This window comes from Lethenteron reissneri, chromosome 65, assembly GCF_015708825.2.
Source record: "Lethenteron reissneri isolate LAM-NWPU_2019-01 chromosome 65, ASM1570882v1, whole genome shotgun sequence".
Classification (NCBI taxonomy): Eukaryota; Metazoa; Chordata; class Hyperoartia; order Petromyzontiformes; family Petromyzontidae; genus Lethenteron; species Lethenteron reissneri.
In genome coordinates, this window is record NC_083843.1 from 8,407,462 (window position 1) to 8,432,006 (window position 24,545).

Genomic DNA, 24,545 nt, shown 5'->3' on the forward strand with positions numbered 1-24,545 from the left:
TCGTAGTAATTTATGCGGAGGCTTGTGATTATGTTAATGTGTGCAGTTATGATAATTTGCTTAGTTTCGTTTATCCAGAGTTATCAATCAGGATAACACGATTATCATAGATTCATTTACCGATTATCCTAGTGTGTGTTATAATATTTTAGGTCTCCATTTTCATATCTCATCGCAGGTAACAGCTCTTATGAATAAGACAGTTTTGCATGGACTTGGAAGGAACACTCGATATGCTTCTGTGATAACAATTTTATTCTAACAAACACGTGGCATTCTATCATGCAGGTCAAACATGCGTCAATAATTCATTTGCGAGACTATGCATTTAACTAAATTGAATAACCAAACTCTTATGCATTTGCGATATTATGCCTTCGACTAATATGAATAACTAAAACTCTTATGCATTTGCGAGACTATGCATTTGACTAAAATGAATGAATAAACACTTATGCATTTGCGAGACTATGCATTTAACTAAATTGAATAACTCAAAACTCTTATGCATTTGCGAGATTAGGCATTAACTAATATGAATGAATAAACACTTATGCATTTGACTAAAATGAATGAATAAACACTTATGCATTTGCGAGACTATGCATTTGACTAAAATGAATGAATAGACCTTATGCACTTAACGAACTGAATGACTAAAAACACTTATATCAATTGTAACCTCTACTTTTCCTACCAGGCATCTCATTAGTTCGCCCATGTATCGATCACAATCGGCGACTGGCCGATTTTGAAAACAAGCATGACACACTTCCTATGGCGGTAATATAGCACTTATTATACCCAAGAGGCGAAAGTATATGTCAATAGATTTATCGGCAAGTATAAAAATCCTCTTAACGGAATGGTTGATATAATGGTGGGTGAGGGCGTGTGTGCGCGGGAGCGAATCTGCCTCTGTTTTAATCAATTCTTCGGCGAGACTCTGGGACAAAGGAAACTGGTTTGACAAGATATTCTCTCTCTGTGTTCGGTCGATTCGTAATGAGGATTTCGAGAGGTTGAGTTTGCCTCGACGAGTCTATTGATCGCCTATGTGATAAGCGGAACAAGGGAAAGGCACGGTAAACAACCTCACTCTTATCACCGACGGACTCTTAATCACTCGATGGGCCACGATTCCTCGTGGCCAGCTGATGGTTCATGTAGTTGATAATCAGTCTTCCGATAATTGTGTAGGGTTGATATGATGGTAGGGACGAAATGGATAGTCTCAAAGGGGGTTGGGCGTCGACGCGAGCGCGTGTGAGCCTACGTGAGGGAAGTTGTGGGTACGAACGACTTTCGGAGAAGGGTCCCCTGGCTGTCGCGCTGCGGTGATCGGCTGCTTCAGACTCCTCCCTCGTTGAGCCCGTACGAAGATTGACGGCGCGGCTGCGCTCGTTTGCGTGGTCGGGCGAGCACGTGCGTGGTGGCGGCAAGGGAGCTGGCTCGTTCACTCGTGTGCGGCAGGCGAGCACCTCGGCGATGCACGTCAAGGCAACGCACGTCGCCACTCCACGAGCCTCGTCCTTCTGGATGACAGGAGCTTCTTCGTTGGCGGCGACGAGGAGAGATGGCTGTCGCCCTGGAGAACTCTGGTGGGGCCTTAGCCCGGAGACGAGATGAGATGTAGGCCGGAGCTCGTGAAGATCTGTGGTGGAGCCGAAGCCCTGGCGACGATATGGGGCTCGTGGCCCGGACGATCTTCCTTGGATGGATTTTCCTTCGGTTTATATTGGAAAATTCCACTTGGCTTCCCGAGTTGTTCAAAGGCTGTGTCATAAAACCCTCCTGTGGGCTGAACCATCTGCGTCCGACTTATTTGCTGCTTGGTTATGCCGAACCCGTGTTCACGATGTTTCATCATGACCCGATCTCTCATGGAAATGTTATTTCCTCGCGTGTGCAATTTTTTCCTGTCCGTGTTGTGGGAAGACAAAGACGGTTGTTTCCACGGTGGAAGCACCCGGCGCATGCTTTTATTTATTTATCTTCGAAGACGTGTTAATTTCCTTTGAGCCATTGCCCCCTTTATGGGTGTCATTTCCTAGCTTTGTGCCTGCGTGTGGAGATCCTCTCGGAAAGACAAAGACGGCCGTGTTGCTCGCTTCCCATGGGGTGTTGTGTTTGGTTAATTTTGAGAGCCTTCTCCGCCCTTGATTCCTCTTCTACTTTAATTCCGTACTTATTATTTGACTTCTTGTGATTATTTAATCTGATATCCCGGCTAGGGATCTTTGTTTTGGAGCGAAATAGATGCCATAATTGTTCTTCGATGCTTCGGCCCGGCCGTGTAGAAATTCTTTAAAGGTAAATAATGTCAGTATTTAATTAACAATGATGAGTCGCGATTCTGGTGCAGACTGTAGTCTGATTTCCAATTGGAGTGAGGATGGATACTGTTTGCTTAATCTTCATGGCTAAGTTGGTACTTGTGCATCTAACATGGTTCAAAGACCCGTATGTGCTTTTAGTCGTCAATGCTGTTTCTTTGTTAAGAACATAACCATCTCTTCCTCCGTGGTGCCCGGCCCTGCAAGGCTTTTTACGAGAGGGTGTCATTCCAACCCCCCGCCTGCCATTCCCCCCTCCCTTGTTCCTCCTGTGTGAAATTCGGGAAGTTTTTATGACCTTGATTGCCTTTCTTTCATGCCCTCTTTCCTTTGAAATGAGGTGTGCGCAGATCTGTGGGAGTGTGGGGGCGTGTCCGTTCTCACGTTGCCGCGTCTTATAAAAAAACGATATTATATGTTGGCAGAATGATTCTTAAAAAAAAAAATTAAAAAAATTAAAAAGGGGGTATATACACAACACCGGACCAAAGCTATGAGGTTGTCCATAACATGATACATCACACAATCTAATGTGTACAGCTCAGATATAGTACAGGTGTGTGTAATAATGTTACATACCCTCACCATTTACTATAGCTGAGTAATAGACAGTGCATAGTTTGCTGTATAGTGTGATGTGTAATGTTGTTAGATATACCCCTACCATACGGTTTACCCGTATTCTTGTGTAGAGGAGTAGTTGGTAACGGAAGGTCACGCTCACCCTCCGGTGCAGTGACGTCACATGAAGTGACGTCAGGCGGATTTTCCGGTACGATGACGTTATGGGAAGTGGCGTCATGCACAGGGGGCGGGGCGGTGACGTCACGTCCCCCTGGAATACTTAAGCTGGAACCGGTGACGTGGGCGGGGTCGTCGTTAGAGCCGGGAACGTGGAAGGGTGGAAGTCGGGACCCAGGGTAGGGTAGCCTAGCACGAGGCTAGAGTGGCTGCTTCACCCAGCCGGCCGAGTTTGGCTTATCCCTCGGTCGGTGAAGTGGGAAGAGCCCGAGTAGTCTGTGTGTGTTAGGGACTCCCAGTACCCTATCCCTGGGGAGATATATATTAGCTCGTCCAACATAGGCGTAAGCCCCTAATAAACCCTGGCATGAGCCGCTACAAGACCTGCCTCTGCGTCGTCATATGGACCATAACACTTGTACAGGAAAATGGAGTAAAACTTTTTTGTCTATTTGTGTGTCTCCCTTGGGATGGGGACTTTGTAGGATGAACGCTGAGATTTATAAGGAACACGGGGTGACCAACAACGTCTGAATTGGTCTACAATAAGGTAGGGCACTGATAAGGGGTTGACAGCTATGCATACCTACACCAGGTGCTATATCTGAGCTGTAAACAGTGACGTTATTGTAGGAGAATGATGAGAAGTGTCTGTCTTCAAAGAAAAGTCACATCCTCCTTGGTCCTTTCGGTAAAGTCACGTAGGTATAAAATAAAATAAATCGCGACGTTTCGGGTGCAACACAAGCGGTCCGTCATCAAGTGACTTTACTGAAAGAACCAAAGAGTATAGATTCCTGCAGTCACGAAAGCTTCAAATCAAAATTAAAAGTCACATTGGTGATAAATCGTACATAGTGAAATTAAAGACATTGATGAGGCGTCAACCATTAATGTTGTGCAACAACAACAGCTGTGTATCAACGTGGTGCACACTCGCACGCCGTTTGCCACAACGCGGTACCGACACAGCCCATGGTAACATGGAGCCAAGTCGAATTGATCGCTGGCACTTTCTGGCAATCCCCCAAATGTAAACGGACGCACGGAACTACTAACTTTTATATTTATACTGTAGATGTCCACTAATGCAGGTTGGTTGGGTTAGATAGTTAACCCGAAAAAACTGTATAATGAATATTGGTCGCGAAAGTTTAACATGTTAAACTACTGTAGATGTGTTATGGTGATTTGTTTACTTTTCTTGTACTTGCACTATTATCATGTTTGTGTACTGTTTATTGTTGTAATGTTCTCACCCCGTACCCCTACTGGACATCTGTTAAAAAGAGCTTTACACTTAAAAGGATTCCTGGTGCAGTATACATATTCTGATTCTGATGTACGTCAGTCCAAAGATGCCAAATTGACATCTATTTTCGATGCACAGCGGTCAAACCACTCATTTACAATGCTCAGAGCTGGACTTTGGACGAACTAATCGCAGAACCAAACTCTGTATGCGTTCATGCCTGGCATTGAAAAATGGGCTTAAACCAACAACTTGTTTCACCGGAGTACCGCGTTTAATCACAGGCAAATGCTTGGAATCGAAAACCCACATCTCAGGATGTGTTATACAGGTAGGAACAACAGTTCCACACTGCCCACCAGGGATTATTTGTCTGTCTGTCTGTCGTGAATAACCACGCTCTCGATTTGTATTTTATAGAGCGCGTTGGGCGGGCTCAGCACCACGTGACGCACCGCCCCACGCAGCTTGCGCCGCGTGACACGGATCGCACGAATGCGCTGTCCAACCAAGTTCCTAACGGCCCACTCCGAAGGAACGTGTTTTTCACGATTGTGATCATGTTCTTACAAAGTCCATTGTTGGCACTGGTTAAAGCCAATGGCGCGAATCTACAGGTACATCTAGACAGGTTTGTGTGATGCGGGGCTTGTTTTTACATTCCTTAAACATCTCAGCACATTCCATGGGGTGCCTCGTGAGGTTTGTAACCCAGTGTAAAGTAATTTTACATCCACGTTTCTCGTCTGTGAGCCTTGATTAAAATATGCATGACTCACTATCTATACACTACTCACCACCCCATATCCACACACACTACTTACCATTCACACACTACTCACCACCCCATATCAACACTACTCAGCATCCGATATCGACACACTACTCACCATCCACACACTACTCACCATCCACACACACTATTCACAATCCGATATCCACACACATTACTCACCATCCACACACTACTCACCATCCCATATGCACATACACTACTCACCATCAACACACACTACCCACCACACACACCACGCACCTGCTGCCATGCACCAGGGAGAACATCTCCCCCAGGAATAAACCCGTTTCGCAGATATTCTGATGGAGAGAATGAGACCAAGAAAGAACTGCAAAGCATAAACACATATCCTCGCAGAAGGAAGAGGCAATGACACAAACGAGAAAAAGGCAGCGCCAACCGACTCGCCCTCGCCTTAAATGGACTCGCTCCTCCCTACATTCAAGACCTCCTTCAGCCACGAATATTGCATCAAGATCGTCAAGATCCTCAGCTTGTGCATTGCTCACCGTCCCACGGTCTCTAGGCTACACACGTGGGGGGGTGACGGTGCCTTGGCAATCGCGGCACCTAAACTCTGGAATTCGTTGCCCTTGGAGGTCAATGGGGACTTCCGAGACACTGCTCATCTTCACATCTCCACTAAAGCCGTCTCTGTGTAAAATGGCTTTCTCCCTTTAGTGATGTTCCAATGTCCTTCTCACTTCTTTCCTCGGGTGATGTTTACTATTTTCTGCCATTCCATGCAGAGCGCCCTGAGAGTGATTGTTTAAGGGCGCTTTGTTAATCTAAATAATAATTAAATGATTATTAAATCGTTTTTATTAAATTATTATTACTTGCCGGACACGCCAGTTGGTTCAGGGCACGGGGCACTTTGTAAATGCAAATTATTATTATGAAGTTATTATTAAATAATGATGGCAGCAGGTTTATTGAATTATTTTAAATTCATAGTATTACTATATGGCATCATCAAATTATTATGTATCATTACTAAATGCTGTTATGAAATGATTATTGTTATTTAATAATTATTACTAAATTGTTATTTAATTATTATGGGATTCTTAGGAACAAAAATACTTAAAAAATTATTAAATAATTATAAAATCACCATTTACTTATTATAAAACTATTCTAATAGTTAATACTTATTAGCACTATTGGCTATGGACGTTGTGAAAGAAGACCAACATACATGAAATAAACCACTGCGACGACGATCTGCGCTTGTGTCTTTGTCTTTATAATTTCTTCCACAGCTGGACAGCACCGCTCTCTCTCTGGCACGGCTGCACTCCGTTCCACACGGCTGGTGGTTACTCGCCTCTCTCTCTCAACAGCTCCCGCGCGCCGCTGACAGGCGGTGCGCTGGGAGGAAGCCTCCGGCCTGCCACGTGGCCGCTCGCTTCCCGGAGGCGAGCGACATGGTCCCACTCTCTGACTCCACGCACTGACCCCGAGCTCTCTTCCGCTTCCCCTTATATCCCCTGGCCCACGTCACCAAGCCCCGCCTAAAGCCACGCCACCTCACGAACCTTCGAGATGGTTACTTCCCCCGAGCCTTTTGAGCTCCGGCCCTAACCTCGGCCCATCCCTCTAATTGGGTGATGGCCCAAGCGGCGGAGCCTATCCACTGATCGGCGCTCATCGATTAACTCTCGTATTACACATACACACAACCACCATCCACATAGAATAAAGCGGTCTCCTAGGAATTTCATGAATAAAAACAATATTTGACAGATGAACAGAGGATGCATGAAGCCAGTAGTTAAAATAATTAGTTGATAAAGGTTGAAGACGATTAAATACTGTGAATCTTAAACAAACAGGCCTTGCAAGAAAAAATAGAAAAAGACATATGGGGAAAAAAACCTGTTAACCTTTACATCACAATGTTTGTTCAATGTGCAGTTCCACTGTGGCAATGCACACAGCCTGACCCTACCCGGTCAATCAGCCTGTGGGACAAACTATTATCAATGCGTCACGGGCTGCTGCTGCTGCCTTTTGTTTGTAGAAACCTAACACAGTGCGTGACTGTAACGTGACGTCTGCACAGGTGAGCGCTGCATTGTGGAACATTCAAGGGCGTGTCTCGGGATATTTATAACTTAACTGCAGGTGAAGTCAGTTCATTTCCCTGCTCGTCTCCGCTGTATGAGCTGCGGACACAGCGTCGCCTGAACAGAACACATCTCGTCAATTATATTCAACATCTCAAGAGATTATGAACGTAAAAGCATTTTTTTAAATATATTTTTCCAAGTGATAGGCAGCGACTAACTTTGGGTGCATCCTCGGGTCATGGCGAGCGCAGCTCCTGCTGAGAACGTGGACCGTGAGTTGACCTGCACCATCTGCCTTGATACGTTTGACTGCCCCTCCACGCTCAGCTGCGGCCACTCGTTCTGCCTCCAGTGCCTGGAGGACGCCTGGAAGGAGACAGACTTCTACTGCTGCCCGCAGTGCCGTAAGACCTTCCCTCGACGACCCCAGCTGACCAGGAACGTGACGCTCGCCAACCTCATAGAGCAGCTGCGAGTGACTGAGACCATGGCTACTGTTTCTGCTGCTCCTGCTGGTGTTGTTTTTTGTGAAAACTGCCCAGAAGGCAAGACGCCTGCAGTGAAGACCTGCCTCAAGTGCGACACGTCATTCTGCACGGAGCACCTCGCGCCTCACCTGGAGAATAAAAAGTTTAATGACCACGTCTTGGTTTCACCAAATGTAAACCCTGAAGTCCGCAAGTGCAAGAGGCACAAAGAGGAGCTCAAGTTCTTCTGCAAGCAAGACCTCAGCCTCGTATGCAGGGACTGCATCATCACAGGAGACCACACGGGTCATAAGTTAATCACACTGGAGGATGAGCATCAGACACGGAAGGTGAGGCTCGCGTGGGTTTTGTGGGAGCCACTCAGGAGCGAATGAGAAAACCTGAGCTTAAAAAGTGCAACAACAACATACTCTTGGGTTTTTTTGGTAAAGTCACGTAGGTAAAAATAAATAATAAAAATAATAGAAATATAATTATTCTTATTTTATTTTATTTCTATTATTATTTCTATTATTTTAATTATTTATTTTTACCTACGTGACTTTACCGAAAACACCTAAGAGTATGAATCCTTGCAGTCACGAAAGCTTCAAATCTAGAATCAACAACAACATCTCATTAAATCAACACCATCAGGATGGGATGATTCTCTCTCCACGCTCTTTTTTCTTTCAAGCCGACTTCCTTGGACTCATTTTTGGTGGGCAGTTATAGAACGATCACTGTGGAGGGCTCCGTGTGGAGTGGGGCTGAGAGGGAGCAGCTAAGGGAGTGGAGTCTCCTCTTGTGACTTCGTCTCTTACAGAGTGGAGTCGGAGAAGAAACGCGAGCGGTGGAGGAGCAGAGGAGGAAGGCGGAGGCGTCCGTGGGACGGATGGAGGCCACTCGCAAGGTCGTGCAGGTACCACACGTGGCCTTTGTAACCCTGTGACCTCCACCCTGCGTGGAGTCTATGACTCTCTCCCTGTGAGGACAACTCCGTAGATTCAAGTGAACTTTGTTAGTCTTGAGTCAGTGTGTAAGAACTGTGCAGGATGTTGCATATAAAGGCTATGGGTGCTTGACATATAAATGAGAAAAAATGTCACATTTATATAATAAAAGTTCAAGTCTCGTGAGACTGCACAGCATTTAGCAGGTTAACTCCAATGACTGGCAATGGTTGAGATAAAATAAAGCAGACTGGAGCAACGACTGCATTGAATTATGAACCAGAAATTAAACGAGAGAAGATTAAGATGATATTACAGGAAACCGGCTGTCAAATGCTAGAATAAACACAAGAGACGCGACTTCAAGAGAGTAGGGAATGCTGGAAAACACTTTTGCTCTCATGGCATGCACCCAACTCTCAACTAACATAACATAGAGTCTGACTATTTAAAACATTTAAAATTGATTTTGCACGAATCGTGATGTATTAGTGATTAACTCTTATTGCCGTACATTTTATCGGTCAGTATAATTAGTAATTGTCTATTTTTGATATGTCTTCAAGGATAGTGCTATGAACCTGTTTGTATTTTCGCATGCAGAATTATCCATTGTAATGCAGGGCATCAGGTCAGCTGCTGATATTCATAATAAAAAAACGTAGAGAATATTAGTAACAAAAACAGATAAGCAGATTAAACGTCTCCATCACATATCTGCCTCTGTATAAAAATCATGACAAAAAATGTACACATGCCATCAGCCCCACGACGTGGGAGTGCATCGTTTCAAAGTATTCGGTTAAAGCAAACTATGGACTGATTTCCACACCCAGTGTCTCGGTATCAGAGTCAGGCTTGCTTGAGGTAATGTTGATGTACTGCTCTTAGTTTACAGGCAATTACTGTTTCGTAATGATACGGGTTCTAGTTAGATGCCAAATTATATAATACCAAACACAAACATAATAATTAGACTCGTTGCGGAGAATATAACTAAAGAATAAAATAAACAGACATTTTAATTTCCTTACACATCTGTCTCAACCTAATACATAAATTCGTAAACATCCCATCGGCTCCACAGTCTTCTGGGAGTGCATCATCTGAGCAGCATTGATTCCATAGCAGAAACGCTGGACTGGTTTATGCATCAAATAACTTTTTTTTGTCGTCTGACAAAGATCCATATCACAGAGGATCCTTGTCTATAGCATCTAGCAGTTCACCTTCGTTAATTCAAGCGAGCCTGACTCTGCTGATGAGACACTGCATGCCAAAACCGGTCCAGAGTTTACTCGCACTGAATGAATACAGTTATGCTAGAGTTTCAAGTAAATTTTAAGGTTGCAGAACTGCTACCGCAGACGTAAGCACTTTGACCGGGTTCTCAACACCGGTTTATCACCGATGGGGGATTCTTGTGGCCCTCTGGGCATTTTCCCCGAAGCACAATTATTTTGGCCGACTGCTCAGACACGTCGGACACACCAGACCCCGGCCGTACAGGACATTGGGACGAGGTGTCTGGGCAGGGGATGTGCGTATGGCTTGAGGTGTGATGGGTGGATGAACCAACAGTGATGCCCTGCCTGTATTCGCACGCACTGCCGCCATTTCTCCTCTATTTTTTCCTGAGGTCGTACCAAGTTGAGCCTCTATGGGGGGTTCATTTTCCCGTCCATACATTAGAAAAAAGGGGAGAATCTCGTAGATGCGTGTGGGGCCATTCTGTATGCCGCCAGGATCCCCGGGACATGCAAGTCCCAGTCCGTCTGGGCCTCATTAACCGCTTGACAGAGCACAGATGTTATGGTCCTGTTCAAGCATTCTACCATTCCATTCGTTTGAGGATGGTATGGCGATGTTCTAAATTTTCTTGTACCAAATGCGTCACACACTTCGCGCAACAGTTTAGACGAGAAATTTCGACCCCGGTCAGTGAGAAGCTGCTCTGGGGCACCCTTGTCTAACATGTGGCCGTGTAGGAATGCACCCGCAATGGATGCAGCTGTTTGGTCCGGCAATGGCCAAGCCATTGGCCACCGAGTAAAATACTCCAACCCCACCAGGAGAAACCTGTTCTCCTTTTGTGAACATGGAAAGGGTCCCACGATGTCTAGCACAACCAATTCATCGATTTGGGACACTGTGATGGACTGCAACAGGGGCTGATACCTTTGCAATGGGGCTTTCGGTGCACGCACTCCGTGCCACCTGCGACGAGGTGATGAACATAGGTCGACTTTCCTGGCCAATAAAAGTCCCGTTGCAAGGTCTGATGCCCAACGTGCAGCAGCTTAGTTTCATGCACGGCTCGCGTCAGCTTACCCCCCGCAGGGAAGTGGGGACCACTAGGCAATGATGGTGTCAAACCTCATCTTAGTGCATTAACAGTCCTTCATGGAGAACAACCCGCGAGATTCCCGCAGAGGCAGGAGCATAGTGGTTTGTTTCCACGCACCGCCGCAAAGCCAATAATAACCGTAATCCACCTGCAGCTGCCCCCATTCTGCATGCGTGAGCCCAAGTGCTGTCTCTATGAATAACCACCCTGGCTGGTTCTGCATCACTCAGTCAAGCTACGACCATTGGCAACCCAGCTGCGGGTGGTTTACACCGCCCAGCGCCCGACGCACATGCACACCGTTCTTCATGAGGCAACCGAGACAATGCATCCGCGTTACAGTGTCTTACACCTTTCCGATAGACTACCTGGAAGGATTATTCCTGCAGCATTTCTAGCCAGTGTGAGAGCTGGCCAGAAGGCTGGTCTACTCGCAGGAAGTACTGCAGAGCCGCATGGTCCATGCAGACCCCGAAGTCCCTGCCATATAAGTAAGGCTTATACTGCTGAATGAAGCAGACCATTGTCAGAAGTTCCCGGTGGGTAACACAACACCACTGCTCAGCCGGCGACAGGACGCGACTACCATATGCAATGGCCCTTTCAACCCCACCTTTCACCTCAGACAGGACAGCCCCTATACCTAGGTCACTGGCCTCCATGTCTAAAATAAAGGGCAGGGAGAAATCAGGATAAGCCAACGGAGGCGCGTTGGAGAGGCGATCGTGTAGCGCAGGGGTCGGGAACCTTTTTTACTGGGAGAGCCATAAAAGCCAAATATTTCTAAATATATTTCATTGAGAGCCATATAGTATTTTTAACGTATAATAAATTAAATATGTCTTACTTTTAATGCGACTTCTGGTCACGGGACCCGTGACCCGTGAAATTTATCTTCAAAACTAATTTCTGTTTACTTTCAAATGACACAGTATTATTAAGCAATATTACAAGTTTTTTTTTTAAATCCGTTCCAAACTGATTTTATTTTATTTTTCAACTCAAAATTGTCTGGGAGCCATATGCCGTCACCGGAAGAGCCATATATGGCTCGCGAGCCATAGGTTCCCGACCGCTGGTGTAGCGTAACAAATGCTTCCTCCTCCTCCCCCCATTTGACCTTCTGTTCTTTAGCAGTCAAAGCATGCAAGGGTTTTGCAATGGTCGTGAACCATGGAACAAACCGTCGGTAATAGGACGCAAACCGGACAAAACTGCACACTTCACCCACAACCTTGGGGGTCGGTCAATCTGGTTCGCACGCTGTTTTGTCGGGGTCCATAGCTATCCCGGAAGCGCTCACATTGTCGTCCAAATATCGTACCGAGGTTTGTAATAAATTATATTTAGCGGGTTCTAATAAAAAAATAGCTGAATGTACCCTGGATAACACCACTCACAACAATTGCAAATGCTCCTCGACCGTGCGACCAAACACAATAACGTCATCCAAATAAATGAGGCATGAGTCCTATTGAAATCCTGCTAGAACCAGCTCCATAAGCCTCTGAAATGTGGTAGGCACTGAATGCAATCCCATGGGAATACAATTTAACTGATACAGTCCGTGAGGCGTTCGAAATGCAGTTTTTAGTTTAGTTGATTCGTTCAGGGGTAATTGCCAATACCCTGACAATAAATCCAATGTCGAAAAAAATGAGCGCCTGACAACACATCCAGAGAATCGTCCACACGCAGAAGCCGTACATCCTGATCTCTGGACTGCACATTGCACTACATCGCACTACCACACTGTTTTAAATATCTTATTTCTTTAAATACTTTATTTAAATAATATTTTACATTTGAAAAATTCTTGACTGTTGTTTATTTTAAGTCTATTACATTTTTGATTATTTATCTTGTGTTGATCGCCGATTGTTTATTGTTTATTTATGTCTGTTAATTGTGATTAATTTTGTAATTGCTTGGTTGCACCGTGGGACCAAGAGAGAGGACTGTAATTTCATCTGTGTTGTATGTCATGCATGTAACACACTTGACAATAAAGTGACTTTAAGACTTTAAGACTTTTTAAGAAGCCGATATGCCTCTGCCACCAAGACCTTGTTTAGTTTCCGAAAAAGGACGCAGAACCTTAGACTCCAATCCGATTTTTTCACCAGCATTATAGAGGCTCCCCAAGGTGCTGGTTGATGGTGAAATTATCAGCCGACAACATTTAATCCACCGCCAGTTGTACATGCTCCTTTTCTACAGGACTCATACGGTATGAGTTCTGGCGAATAGGAGCTGCGTCACCCGTATCAATATGGTGCTGCAGCAGCGATATACGGCCAATGTCAAACTTACCCTTACTAAAAACGTCCGAAAATTGCAGGAGCAACGACCGCAATTTGCCCCGTTGTGCCTCAAGCAAATCCGGATTTTCGTTCCATAGTGTTTCAGCCCATTTCCCATTCGACTCGGCCCTTTCTACCACCGCATCCACAATATCCATCGCCACCGAGTCAACCGCCTTGCAACACACAGCCGTCGCGTGAGCCTGGACCACAGCCGTCCCCACACCTACATTTAACACGTACAGAATTGGCACCTGGCTCACCTGCAGGATCGTCTGCGTGCCCAACAGCGGAATCACACGGATCGACAGTGTTGGACAGTGTAAGGAAAACTCCCGCATCGAGGTCAGCTAAATCTAATCATTTGCGGTAACGCAATGGGACGAAGATTTGCATGCCTGGCAGAATCTATACCGATTCCCTAACCAAGGCCTGGACTTTTATGTTTGTATCTGACTCACTGCGAATGGAGTAAGTGAAACAATTGATGGACCAGAAATGCATTATAATGCTGTCCCCTGACAGCATTATAATGCATTTCTGGTCCATCAAAATATTAAGGGGCAATTTTCTCAAAAAGTCGGTGCTCAACAGGCAAGGCACAGCCAGTGTCTTAGAAATCAAAACAGGCCCCGACATTGCAATTTCCCAAATCCTTACACATGCCTCGAGCTGCCCCATGATTCTCATGCTCCCACCGTTAGGTGCCACACACGCATTCACTACCGGAATCACATAATGAGCATGTGACGGCAACATGTCATACATAATTTCCGAGATAATGGTGGCCGAGGCACCAGTGTCGATCAAAACGCGCACCTTTACCCCCTCAATGGAGCTGGCCACTGCTGATGTGTCTGCAGCAGCTGCCACCACCCAGAAAGCCAACCTTTTCCATTCAATGCCCGACTTGGGACACCCTCCTGACAACTAATGGATGTGAGTGAAAATGAAACTTGGAACACCGGATGCCCAAGATGCTTAAGGTGGTGTTTCGGCCAGGGTGTCTGGTGTGTCGCGACTTGCCTGCTATGGCTGTGGCTGTGGAGCAGTCATTGGTGGGAAGGTGGATGCCGGCAATGTCGTCGTTGGTCGGGCGTCGCACCGGCATCTCCACGCGATGTGTCCTGGCTGTTTGCACTGGAAGCAGATGATGGCGGGACCCCACTTTGGAGGGGTCGCCTCCTCCCTCGGCCCCCAACCTCGAGGCCATCGCGATGTCTCCCTTTGCCGCTGAGCTCAGCCTTGCACCGCCACCGCCACCTTCTTCCCCTGCTCCGGATCCTCCTTCTGTTTATATAAAAAATCACATATCAAATGTCCCAAAAGTAGTAGCGCATTTATTCAAGTGTACCATTGCCGCGTCTGATATGTGCGTGCGAGCAACGTGAACATTTGGCGTAGCAGACGGAACAAAAGCTGGAAAGTGTGCAAAGCAGCGGGGAGAGGCGCATCCTCGAAATGACACTGAGACTGAAAGAGGGACACGTGGATGAGAGGACATGGACAATAACGAGACATCATTCACTGTTTATGTACGTGTGTTGAAATTCTTTTGCACCGTACGTGGCCAACCGTGCTCATTGGATGTGTGGGGGGGGGACGGACAACGCACTAAACACAAAAAACAGTTCTAAAGAAATTAGTTTTCGTTCTCCGCTGACCGGACTGTTGAGGCTTTGCCAAACACGGGCTCATCTGCCCATGCCACCACTCCAGGGGACTGGTGCATGCTTTCATGTGCCTGCAGGCACCTGGCCACCCACAGATAGGTCTGCGCCTCCTTCTCCATGATGAGCAATATGACTCCCATCTCCTGCGCCAACATCAGCATCTTCTTCATGGCTAGTGAGTCCAGCGCTGTCTTGTCCAATCGCAGGTTTGCCGCCTGCCCGAGTGCCATCAACGCGCTATGGTAAGCGAGGGGCATCTCAGCCTCTTCCCGCCTCCGCTGCAGGAACTTCCTCCGTCTTTTGGATGGAGTATCTCCCCATTTGCCTGTTGAAGAGTGGCCGTTCGTCCTTCAGGCATGGCTCAGAACGCCGCGAGGGCATCGTCATCAAGGGCGGTCAGCAAAGCCCTCAGTGCTTCCCCCTCTGTCCAAGCTATTTCTTGATAAGCTGCCTCAAACTTACGGGTGAAAGTGGCCCAGTCACCTCCTGCTGCCATAAACTCGTTGACGGGAGTCATCCGTTGTGGACGGTCCGCTGCTCTCTCTTGTGCCGAGGGGGCTGCAGCTGAATGGCGGCCGTCGATCGTGCAGATCCCGCAACTCCCCCTCTCGCCGCAGCCACGCCCAACTGCAAGATGAGCTGTGCGACTGCCGCCAATAGTTGGTCCAGCCATCCCACCACCTCGCTCCACCCCTCCGTGATTTTTGGCTGCTATCGTTCGGCCCCCTCCCTCCACATTCCCGCCACAGCTTCTTCTTCACCTGCGGGGTTGCTGACCGAGACCCTGCCTCCTTTGGCTGACTGAAGGGGGGTCTTCTCCGCGTCCTCTCCCTCGTTTCAGGTGGCTTTTATCTCTGGTTATAATGTGACACGATGATACCACCCTACTTCTGACACCAGTTGTAACAACTCCAGGAGACACTACTCTTGTGATGATATTTAGTGAAGACACCTTCACATGACAGGCGAAGACGCCGACTCCATCAGCAGCTTCAAGCCTCTCCTCTCGACCCATTTTATCCCTAGCGTGGCCTATCCCTTGACCTTCGGCCATGACCCTTCTCCAGAACCTTCTGGATGGCTCTATACCCCTGATCCGCACCTGCTCCCTTCTCTCACTTGGCCACATCCCCTATTCTCGATCCTTCTCCTAGACCCCAAAATCCTTCCCTGTCTGTCCCTTAACCTGTCATTACCCCCTGTTGCCCCTAGTCTTTTCCCATGCTAACTCCCTGGTCATTACTTCCTGTGACAGCTAATCCCCTGTACTGTTTTTACACATATTTGGTAGTTTTGTTCAAAAAGACGTTTAGGATGAAGGTATCCAGGGGGAACAAATTAGAGGTGAGTGGGCGGCCAGGTGGTATAATGGAACAAGAGGCGAGGCAGTCGATGATTTCACAGGAGTCAAAAATAGGGAGTATGGCGGCTTGGACTATATTATTACTGGCCATATGATCAATGTGGAGGACAAGATAACACCGAGATACTTAAAGTTATTGATCTGCTCAATGGCAATCCAGCGACAATGTCAAGGCAGCGAAAACTAGGTTTGAAGTTTCCAGAAAACAATGTGACTTTGTTCTTTACATAATGGTATATGAGTTGATAGAATGCATCCCACGCCCCTTGCAGAATTCCATGGTCCAGACCAAGGCTCGCATCTCAGGCGAGTTCACCCGCATGAGGGCGATGCTGGATGAGGACGAGAGGGCAGCTCTGGACTGCGTGGACTTGAAGGGGCGTGAGCTGCTGTCCCAGATCGAGGAGAACATCGCTCATTACCAGCGCGAGATCAGTGACCTCATGGCAGCAGCCACGCGCCTGCGCGCTCTACAAGAGGAGAGGGACTCGCTCACGTTCCTGCAGGTAGAACACTCACAGAGCCAGGGCGAGTGCCCAGTTCGCGTGTTCATTACATTTATAAACGAGACACATGCAATGTAACACAAAGCACAAGATAACGCAACTTGTATCGTCAACACAACCCATAGCACATGCATTCTGAAATTAAATGTATAATCAATTTCACCAACGTGGATTTGTATATTAGATGTTCACCCTGTTAAACTATAGACTCTGCTAACGCGACGCGCTGGCTGTAATTCACCCTCACAGTGCGTACTTATTTAGAATGTTGGTTCACAATCACTGCTAATCGATATCGAGTGCTACAGACGCCTCTTCCCATGACATCGGGAACTGAGTGGCAACTGTTTGGGAGGCCACACCTTGCTGATGAAAACCATCGAGTTCACAACCAACAACACTGGGATAAGCGAATGGCTGAGCGCAGCCTCCTCGCGTCTACAAATCACCGTGTGATTAACGTGGCTGGAGGTGAACTGACTCGCGCCCCCTGTGTCTGACTCCTGCAGGTTCACCTGAAAGAGACAAACCGGTATGGACTCATGAAGTCACACAGATTAACATACGGGGTGACGCCTTGTGTGGGACATTGGTTGCGTGATGATGATGATGTGTGGTATGATCCTGTGAGTGATGGTATATGTTGATGCTGTGTGATGATGTTGTGCATGATGATGATAATGTGTGGTATGATGCTGTGTGAAATGATACTAAATGATGGGACCTTTTTGCCAGTATGATAGTATGAAAAATAAGAATAGGTTTTACCCTTTCTGGCAATAAAACAGTTGTTAAGATATTCAAGCGGCAATTCGACACGTACTTGTGATGAACCTGCAAACAAACATGCTCACTGGTCGCCTTTTGGCGTTCTCTGGTCTGACACTGGTGAGACTCGGCCATAAAGAAGGCCGTCTCTGTTCTAGACCAATCAGTTTCAAAGGCATTGCATCATATATATTTATCTGACAATGTTCGTTTGCATTTAAACCACAAGTAGGTGTGGTTAATGCAGATTGTATTCCTTACAAAAGGTTTCTATTTGGTGTTTGAACATCAGAGCACCTAGTTTATTGCCAGAAAGGGCAAAACTTATTCTTATTTGTCATGAGATGATGCTGTGTAACACACGGGTTGTGTGAGTCACTGCTGGTTCTGGTCTCACAGGAGATACGCTCAGAAGGGATCTCTACCCTCATCTCCCAGTGAAAAAGATATCGCCTCGATCATCACCCTGCAGGGAGCTGTGGTCAACCTGCTGGCATTCATGTGTGAGTTCCACGGACTCTTGCTACGTGTGCATCTGTTATTGTGCACATAATTGCGCTTGTACATGTATGTTGTAGAGCGGTAGTGTCGTGGTTAGTGCACTGTGCTACGAACCTGGCGTCCCGAGTGTGAATTCCGCTCAAGGCCAACACCAGTGATGGGTTATCTGAACCGGTCCTGGACCTACCGTAGGTCGACTCAGCCTCAAATGAGTACCTGGTGCGGTGTGTAAACATCACCACTGGTGGAGACAAAGGCGGCCTGACGTGGTGCTGGCCACTCACCCCCTCGTGTGCCATGCGGGCCTTCATTGACACTTACTAACAGAACTTTACATAAAAGTCAGTTGAGGATATACGGAGGTATCGTATCTTTGTAATAGTGTATAGATCTATATTGAACTTCTTTCACACCAACCATGCTAACCGGAGGTGTATGGGTTTATGGATGAGCGAGAGTGAGTACGGATGTCCAGTGAAGGTGGGATGGTTTGTGCACTGATATACAAACATGGTCACCAACAGACTATTCACGGCCATGGCTAACATCAGTGGTGAGTGTATTCAGAACCAATTTTGGAGCTCTCCTAGGTCCACTCAGCTTAAATGAGTACCTAGTACGTCTTGTAAAGATCGCCACTGCAGACACAAAGGCTGCCTGTAGGATTTGTATGGTTCAATTATAAAAACACACAGGACCCCATTCAAACCCAAAGTGGCATGGTCTCAGCTAGCTGATGAAAGTTGCAAGCGAGAATGTCATCATCGCTTGTGGCTGTGGTTGGCATCGCCCCCCAATCTTCCAGATGTCGAGGGGAAATGGGCGATGTTAAGGACTGTGGCTCATGCAGCTGCAATGGCTGTTTTGGGTACACGTTCAGACCGCCCCAGAGACCCTGGCTGACAGAGGAGGTGTTCAGGATGGCTGAGAAAAAGCGAAAAGCCCACTCTCATCGTTTACAGCATCCCACGTCAGAGAATGAGGAGGCTTACCACAGCCTTCGCTCGGAGGTTCAGAGAGCCGTGAGGTGCTACAAGGATGGGTAGTGGTCGCGGGTTGCTGATGAGATGGAGTCTGTCTCAATGGCTTGCGATCCCAAATCGCTCTTTAACTCCATCAAAAAAGTTACCTGAAGCATCACACCTATTACGATCATTAGGGGAAAGAACGGTGATCCAATCTCTGAGCCCAGGAACAGGTTTGCAGATTTGCTGAGAATTTCTGTGAGGTCCTCGGAGAGGGAAAATCCCTCAGCCTGGAAAACATCGTAGGACAAAGTGGAGATGACCCCTTGTGAGTGGCCGGCTGAGGTGCCATCTATTGGGGAAGTACTGACGGCGATCCAGAGTCTGAGACCAGGAAAGATACCGGGCAGAGATGATCTCCCAAGCAAAATGCTGAAGGAGGATGGCATTTGTGCACAGACTGTCTACATGACATCATAACAACAGTCCAGACCACTGGACGGGTTCCACAGGATTGGAAGGATGCCCTGGTGGTCCCCCTCTTTAAGAAGGGGGACCGCACAGACTGTAACAACTACAAGGGCTTCTCACTCCTCAGTGTGCCGGGACAGGTTCGGCAAGGATTATTCAACATCGCCTTGCCAGGCACGCTGAGGAGAGGCTTGCGGAGCCCCAATAAGGATTCAGGAAAGGGCGGTGCTGCACAGATGCATCAGCCAGTCATCTCAGTCAGTCGACCCGTGGCACCTGGATCTGTCCCGTGACCTCCTGCCAGCGGACGTTCGACACTTCACGTGGCCTCAACGTGCACATAGCCTGGCACAAGCGTCGTGGTGACATCACCGCCACTTAGTGGCGATTTGCGGTTGTTGTTGTTTTTCACAGAGACATTATGGTTGAGATTTTTAGGATTCATTATTAGTCCTTGAGACTGCGATTTCCAGACTCAGACACAGTTAGGATTCTTAGGGTTCAGTGTTAATGCCTAAAGCTCTCAGAATGAAAGGCACCTTTAGGATTCTTTGTTAATATTCAGAGGTTTATCAGACAAACAGCCAAGGGCTTCACCCTGGTTGACCGTGTAAATCACTGCATAGGAACAAAGGTAAATTACTATAGATCGTTTATCAATATACCGACACATTAACATATACTGTAGCACACACACAGATGAGTGTAAATCACTATAACAAGAGGTCTATTAACACTCCACGTGTGTACGATTGAGTGAGGATGCTGTTTCTAATTTGCGTGTGAGTCTTTGACACACACACGCTTTGCTGATATTCTTAGGATTAAGAATGATTAGTGCTTGAGGCAGCGAGATACAGACACCTTGCGGATTATTATGGTTCAGTGTTACAGCCTGAAGCTCTCAAGGCAACTTTAAGTTGTATTAGACAGCCAGACCAAGGCGTAACCTGATTTGCCTGTGTAAATCACTACACAGCCAACACACAAGTTAATTACAAAAGAACACGTATCAATATATACCGATACGTTTATATAGACAGAGATCCCTCGTATAGCTTTAACGGACTGTTGGGGCAAGTGCTCTTAGCTCGCACCTATGAAGGCCAGCACGGCACATGAGGGGTGGGTGACCAGCACCACGCCCGACCACCTTTGTCTCCCAAGTGGCAATGTTTACACACCGCACCAGGTACTCATTTGAGTCTCAGTCGACCTAGGGGAGACCCAGGACCGATTCCGATAATCGTCACTAATGTTGGCCGTGAGCAAGATTCAAATTGGGGTCACTGCGCTAAGTACTGTGCTACCACTCTCCGCGACCATTAATCAATGTTTATGAATAGCACACACACACACGAGTGCACATCACTACAGTACTGCTACAGTATTACAGTGGTTAGTGCGCTGCGCTACGAACCTGGCGACCTGAGTTCGATTCCCGCTTACGGCCGACACCAGCGGTGGATTATTTCAACCGGTCATGGGCCTCCGCTGGGTCGACTCAGCCGGGTTTTCCTGGATGTTTCTGTTGCGTGTCGTCACTTTAAGATGTTCTTTGTTCATGTTTTTTGTCTGTTGCCGTGACGCCCGAGTCAAGAGCCGCATGGCTCACAGGGCTATACCTAATATTAAACAGAAACTGAGTCGCTGGTTTGGTGTGTAAACGTCACCACAGGGGAGACAAAGGCGGCGGGGAGTGGTGTTGGCCAACCCCACCCCCTCGTGTGCCGTGCCGGCCTCCACATGTGCTCACCAAAAGCACTTGTTCCTACAGTCTGTTAAAGGCTACACAGGAGATCGTTGTGTTTGTTGTACACACACAGAGAAGCTGCGGCAGTGTTGATATCCACGCTGCACACGGTGTAGGGAGGCCTGACAAAGTGTCATTACATATCATCACACCGATAGCTATACATTATGTTGTATAATGATGCTCATTATGAATTGCTCTATTGTAATGTATGTGCGTGGTAGTGCACGAGTGCTGTTGTTATAGCTGTGCTGTTGTTACACGGCGACTGTGATTATCGTTACTGCAGATGGACGCTCATCGAGTCTGGACCAAAACTCGGCCCACAACAAACTCCAGATTTCCTCGGATCTCAGGACGGTTACGCGGACCGCTGTCTCCCAGGGTCGCCCTGATCACCCACACCGCTTTGATCACTGGCCACAAGCCCTGAGCTCCGAGAGCTTATCGTCGGGTCAACACTACTGGGAGGTGGACGTGGGGGGTGCGGCGGGGGGCTGTGTGGTTGGAGTCGCGTACAGGACAATCGCACGCAAAGGGAGTGGTAAAGAATGCAGCCTGGGACAGAACGACTCATCCTGGATGTTATATAAAGATAACAACAGCTGCTCAGTTTGGCATGGTGGTGTAAAGAGCTCAGTTGCGGTGAGGGATCCTCCCCGGAGAGTCGGGTGTCACCTGCACTGTGAGGCGGGATTGCTGTCGTTTTACCGCGCTGACTCAATGGAGCTGTTGCACTCCATTCACCACTCGTTTAGTCAACCGCTCTACCCCGCACTGAGTGTGTGGGGTGATGGTGACTCAGTGAGGATTCTGGATCTGAGTCGTGCGTCCTTAGAGCACAGAGCGTGAGCAGCGCAGAGAAACGGGCACAACGCACAGACTCATGCACACAAAGACACAGATCCACCATGAAGCCATGAAGCCTTAACAGACTGTTGGGGCAAGTGCTGGTAGCGAACACCTATAAAGACCGGCACGGCACTCGAAGGGGACGATCGCCAACACTACGCCTGGCCGCCTTTGTCTCCCCAGTGGTGACGTTTACACACTGCACCAGGAACTCATTTGAGGCTGAGTCGACGTTGAGAAGAATAAGGTTGGCCTGTGTTGTGCCCAGTGTAAGAAATTAAAGAAGAAGTACCCTCTACATGGCGTGTCCCGGAAGTCGCTCATTACATTTGTGGGAGTGGGTTGGTGTGTGTATGCCTATATATGTACGTGTCTTTGTTATTGTGTCTGTGTCTTCGTGTCTGTGTCTTTGTGTCTGTGTCTGTACGTTCATTGCGTGTGTCTGGGCGTGGTTCTGGCGACCCACCCGCTCGTGTGCCAGTGCCAGCCTTCATAGTTGCAACTCGCTACTTACAGTACTTGCCCCAACAGTCTGTAAAGGCTACATGTGAGATATTTGTCTTTAGTGTATAGAGGGGCATGTGTGTAGTGTGGGGTGGAGCGGTGGTGCAGTGGTTACCGCATTGTTGGGGGAGGGCGGGGGGAGCCAAGGTTCTCTCTGACCCCATCGCTCGTCATATTGCACCGCACGCCACATGGTGCTCAACGCTGAGAGTACGGAGTTCCACTGCGGGCAGGGCATAGATAGAGAGAAGTCACTTCTAGTATTAGTATGAGGAGGTCTTTCACCACCAATATTATTCGTAATAAAAGTTTGATTTTATTTCTATTTTAATTATCTGTTCTCAGACTTAGACTTGGACATGCAGCCACAACCTTCGATTCATGGGATAACGCCTCCCTCTGCTGACAAAATAGGAACTGTGTTTTGACTCTGAAGTGGGTTAAAGTAATTAAGCGCCTGATATATATCTACAGTGAAGATCTACCTTACACTACAACACGACTAATATTGTCTCAACACGCATTAATAACACACAGACACTGTGTGGTATTACAGGGATAATGACAACGCAAACTCCAAATATACAGCAGCTTTCAGGGTCGGAATCAACCCACAACCTCCTGCATACAAAGCGAGGGAATTAACATCTCCAAACGTGATACACCAATCCGGTTTGAACCCAACCTCAAATCTCAGGCTGTTTAGCAACGCGTAGATTATTTGAGACGCATTGATTATATTGTGCCAGTTGTGTAATTGTGTGAACGTTAATCGCATTGTGTTCTGGGCTGTGTGTGAGATTTCTATTTGCTCCATTGCTGGCATGGGTTTGACTTCTTTTGCTATTTTTCAATTTTGTGATCCAGGTCACTCTTGTTAATGAGACGCATCCTGATCTCCTGAGTTCTCACCTCGTTGAACTGAACTTCAACTCAACTCGATCATCATCATCAGCAGAAGTACCATCAGCAGCAGAATTAGTAACAGGAGCAACAGCATCAGCAGTGGTAGCTCCATCGTTAGCATCATCATCAGTTTCAGGAATGGGACCAGCTGCATCAATAATACTAAATAATTATCAGCAGTAACATAATCAACAGTAGCAGCAGCACCATCACCGTTACCATCATCATTATCATCAACAGGAGTAGGACCAGCAGCATCCACCATAATATAATAATTAGTAACAGTAACAGAATCATCGGTAGCAGAAGCAGCATCACTATCAGCACTCTTGCAAACGAGACTCGTCCTGGTCTCTTGAGTTCTCACCTGGTTAAACAAATCGACTTTAACACGGAGGCTTTCGCGACCAATATTTTCCATAATAAAGGTTTCTTGGGTTAGATCGCGGAAATATAGACTTGATTTTGTTCTGGGTTACCTGTGAATTGGAATCATATTGTATTCTGGGTCAAGGGTCAATGTATTCTGGATGAATAAAAAATGTAATCTGAAAATCTATTTTCAAGATTGTCATCCAGGCTGTGATTGTGTCTCTCTCAGAGCTGAGGCCGACTGACTTGTGTTAACAGGCATGTTTGAGATAGTTACTGTTGTTTTTTTTATATTATAAATCTACTGCTTACGCCTTCACGAGTAAGTGCTGTCTGTAGCCTTGGGCCACATTCCATGGCGCGTCTCGTGATTCCAAAGAACACAGGATGAGATGTTACTATACTTTGTGCAAGCACTTCCAAGAGTTCATGAACAGTGAGCCTGGTGAAATTTAGGGAGAGCATCGTCAGTAGTGAACCTTTGGTTCCTAGGGTGTTTCGGCCTTTCATACTATACACCCTCCCCAAAGGCGGCCAGCGACAGGGTGATCAATCCTACGCTTGCGTCCCATTCCCAATTAGTCATAGGAGTTGCCTTGTTGTTGATAGCCAACATCTCATGGGACTATGCATGGCAGGGG

General features: G+C 47.1%; 2 protein-coding genes across 2 annotated transcripts in view; both read left to right on the forward strand.

Moving 5' to 3' along the window:
• AP3M2 (adaptor related protein complex 3 subunit mu 2) overlaps nucleotides 1-24,545 on the forward strand; it is a gene marked incomplete at its 5' end in the record, with an annotated part of 280,782 nt that overhangs the window by 82,401 nt on the left and 173,836 nt on the right. The gene's annotated exons all lie outside the window — the stretch shown is intronic.
• Nucleotides 7,305-22,218, forward strand: LOC133359533 (E3 ubiquitin/ISG15 ligase TRIM25-like). Its single transcript, XM_061577959.1, has 6 exons — nucleotides 7,305-8,017; nucleotides 8,494-8,589; nucleotides 16,579-16,812; nucleotides 17,322-17,344; nucleotides 17,980-18,083; nucleotides 21,560-22,218. The coding sequence occupies exons 1-6, from the start codon at nucleotides 7,439-7,441 to the stop codon at nucleotides 22,120-22,122; spliced, it is 1,599 nt and encodes a 532-aa protein (XP_061433943.1). The 5' UTR covers nucleotides 7,305-7,438; the 3' UTR covers nucleotides 22,123-22,218.

What these genes read in the sequence shown, in the direction of transcription:
- LOC133359533 (XM_061577959.1), top strand. Translation starts at nt 7,439, where the DNA reads ATGGCGAGCGCAGCTCCTGCTGAGAACGTGGACCGTGAGTTGACCTGC. An exon ending in ATGAGCATCAGACACGGAAG is followed by an intron (nt 8,018 to 8,493) that starts GTGAGGCTCGCG and finishes CGTCTCTTACAG; the next exon opens with AGTGGAGTCGGAGAAGAAAC. An exon ending in ACTCGCTCACGTTCCTGCAG is followed by an intron (nt 16,813 to 17,321) that starts GTAGAACACTCA and finishes TGACTCCTGCAG; the next exon opens with GTTCACCTGAAAGAGACAAA.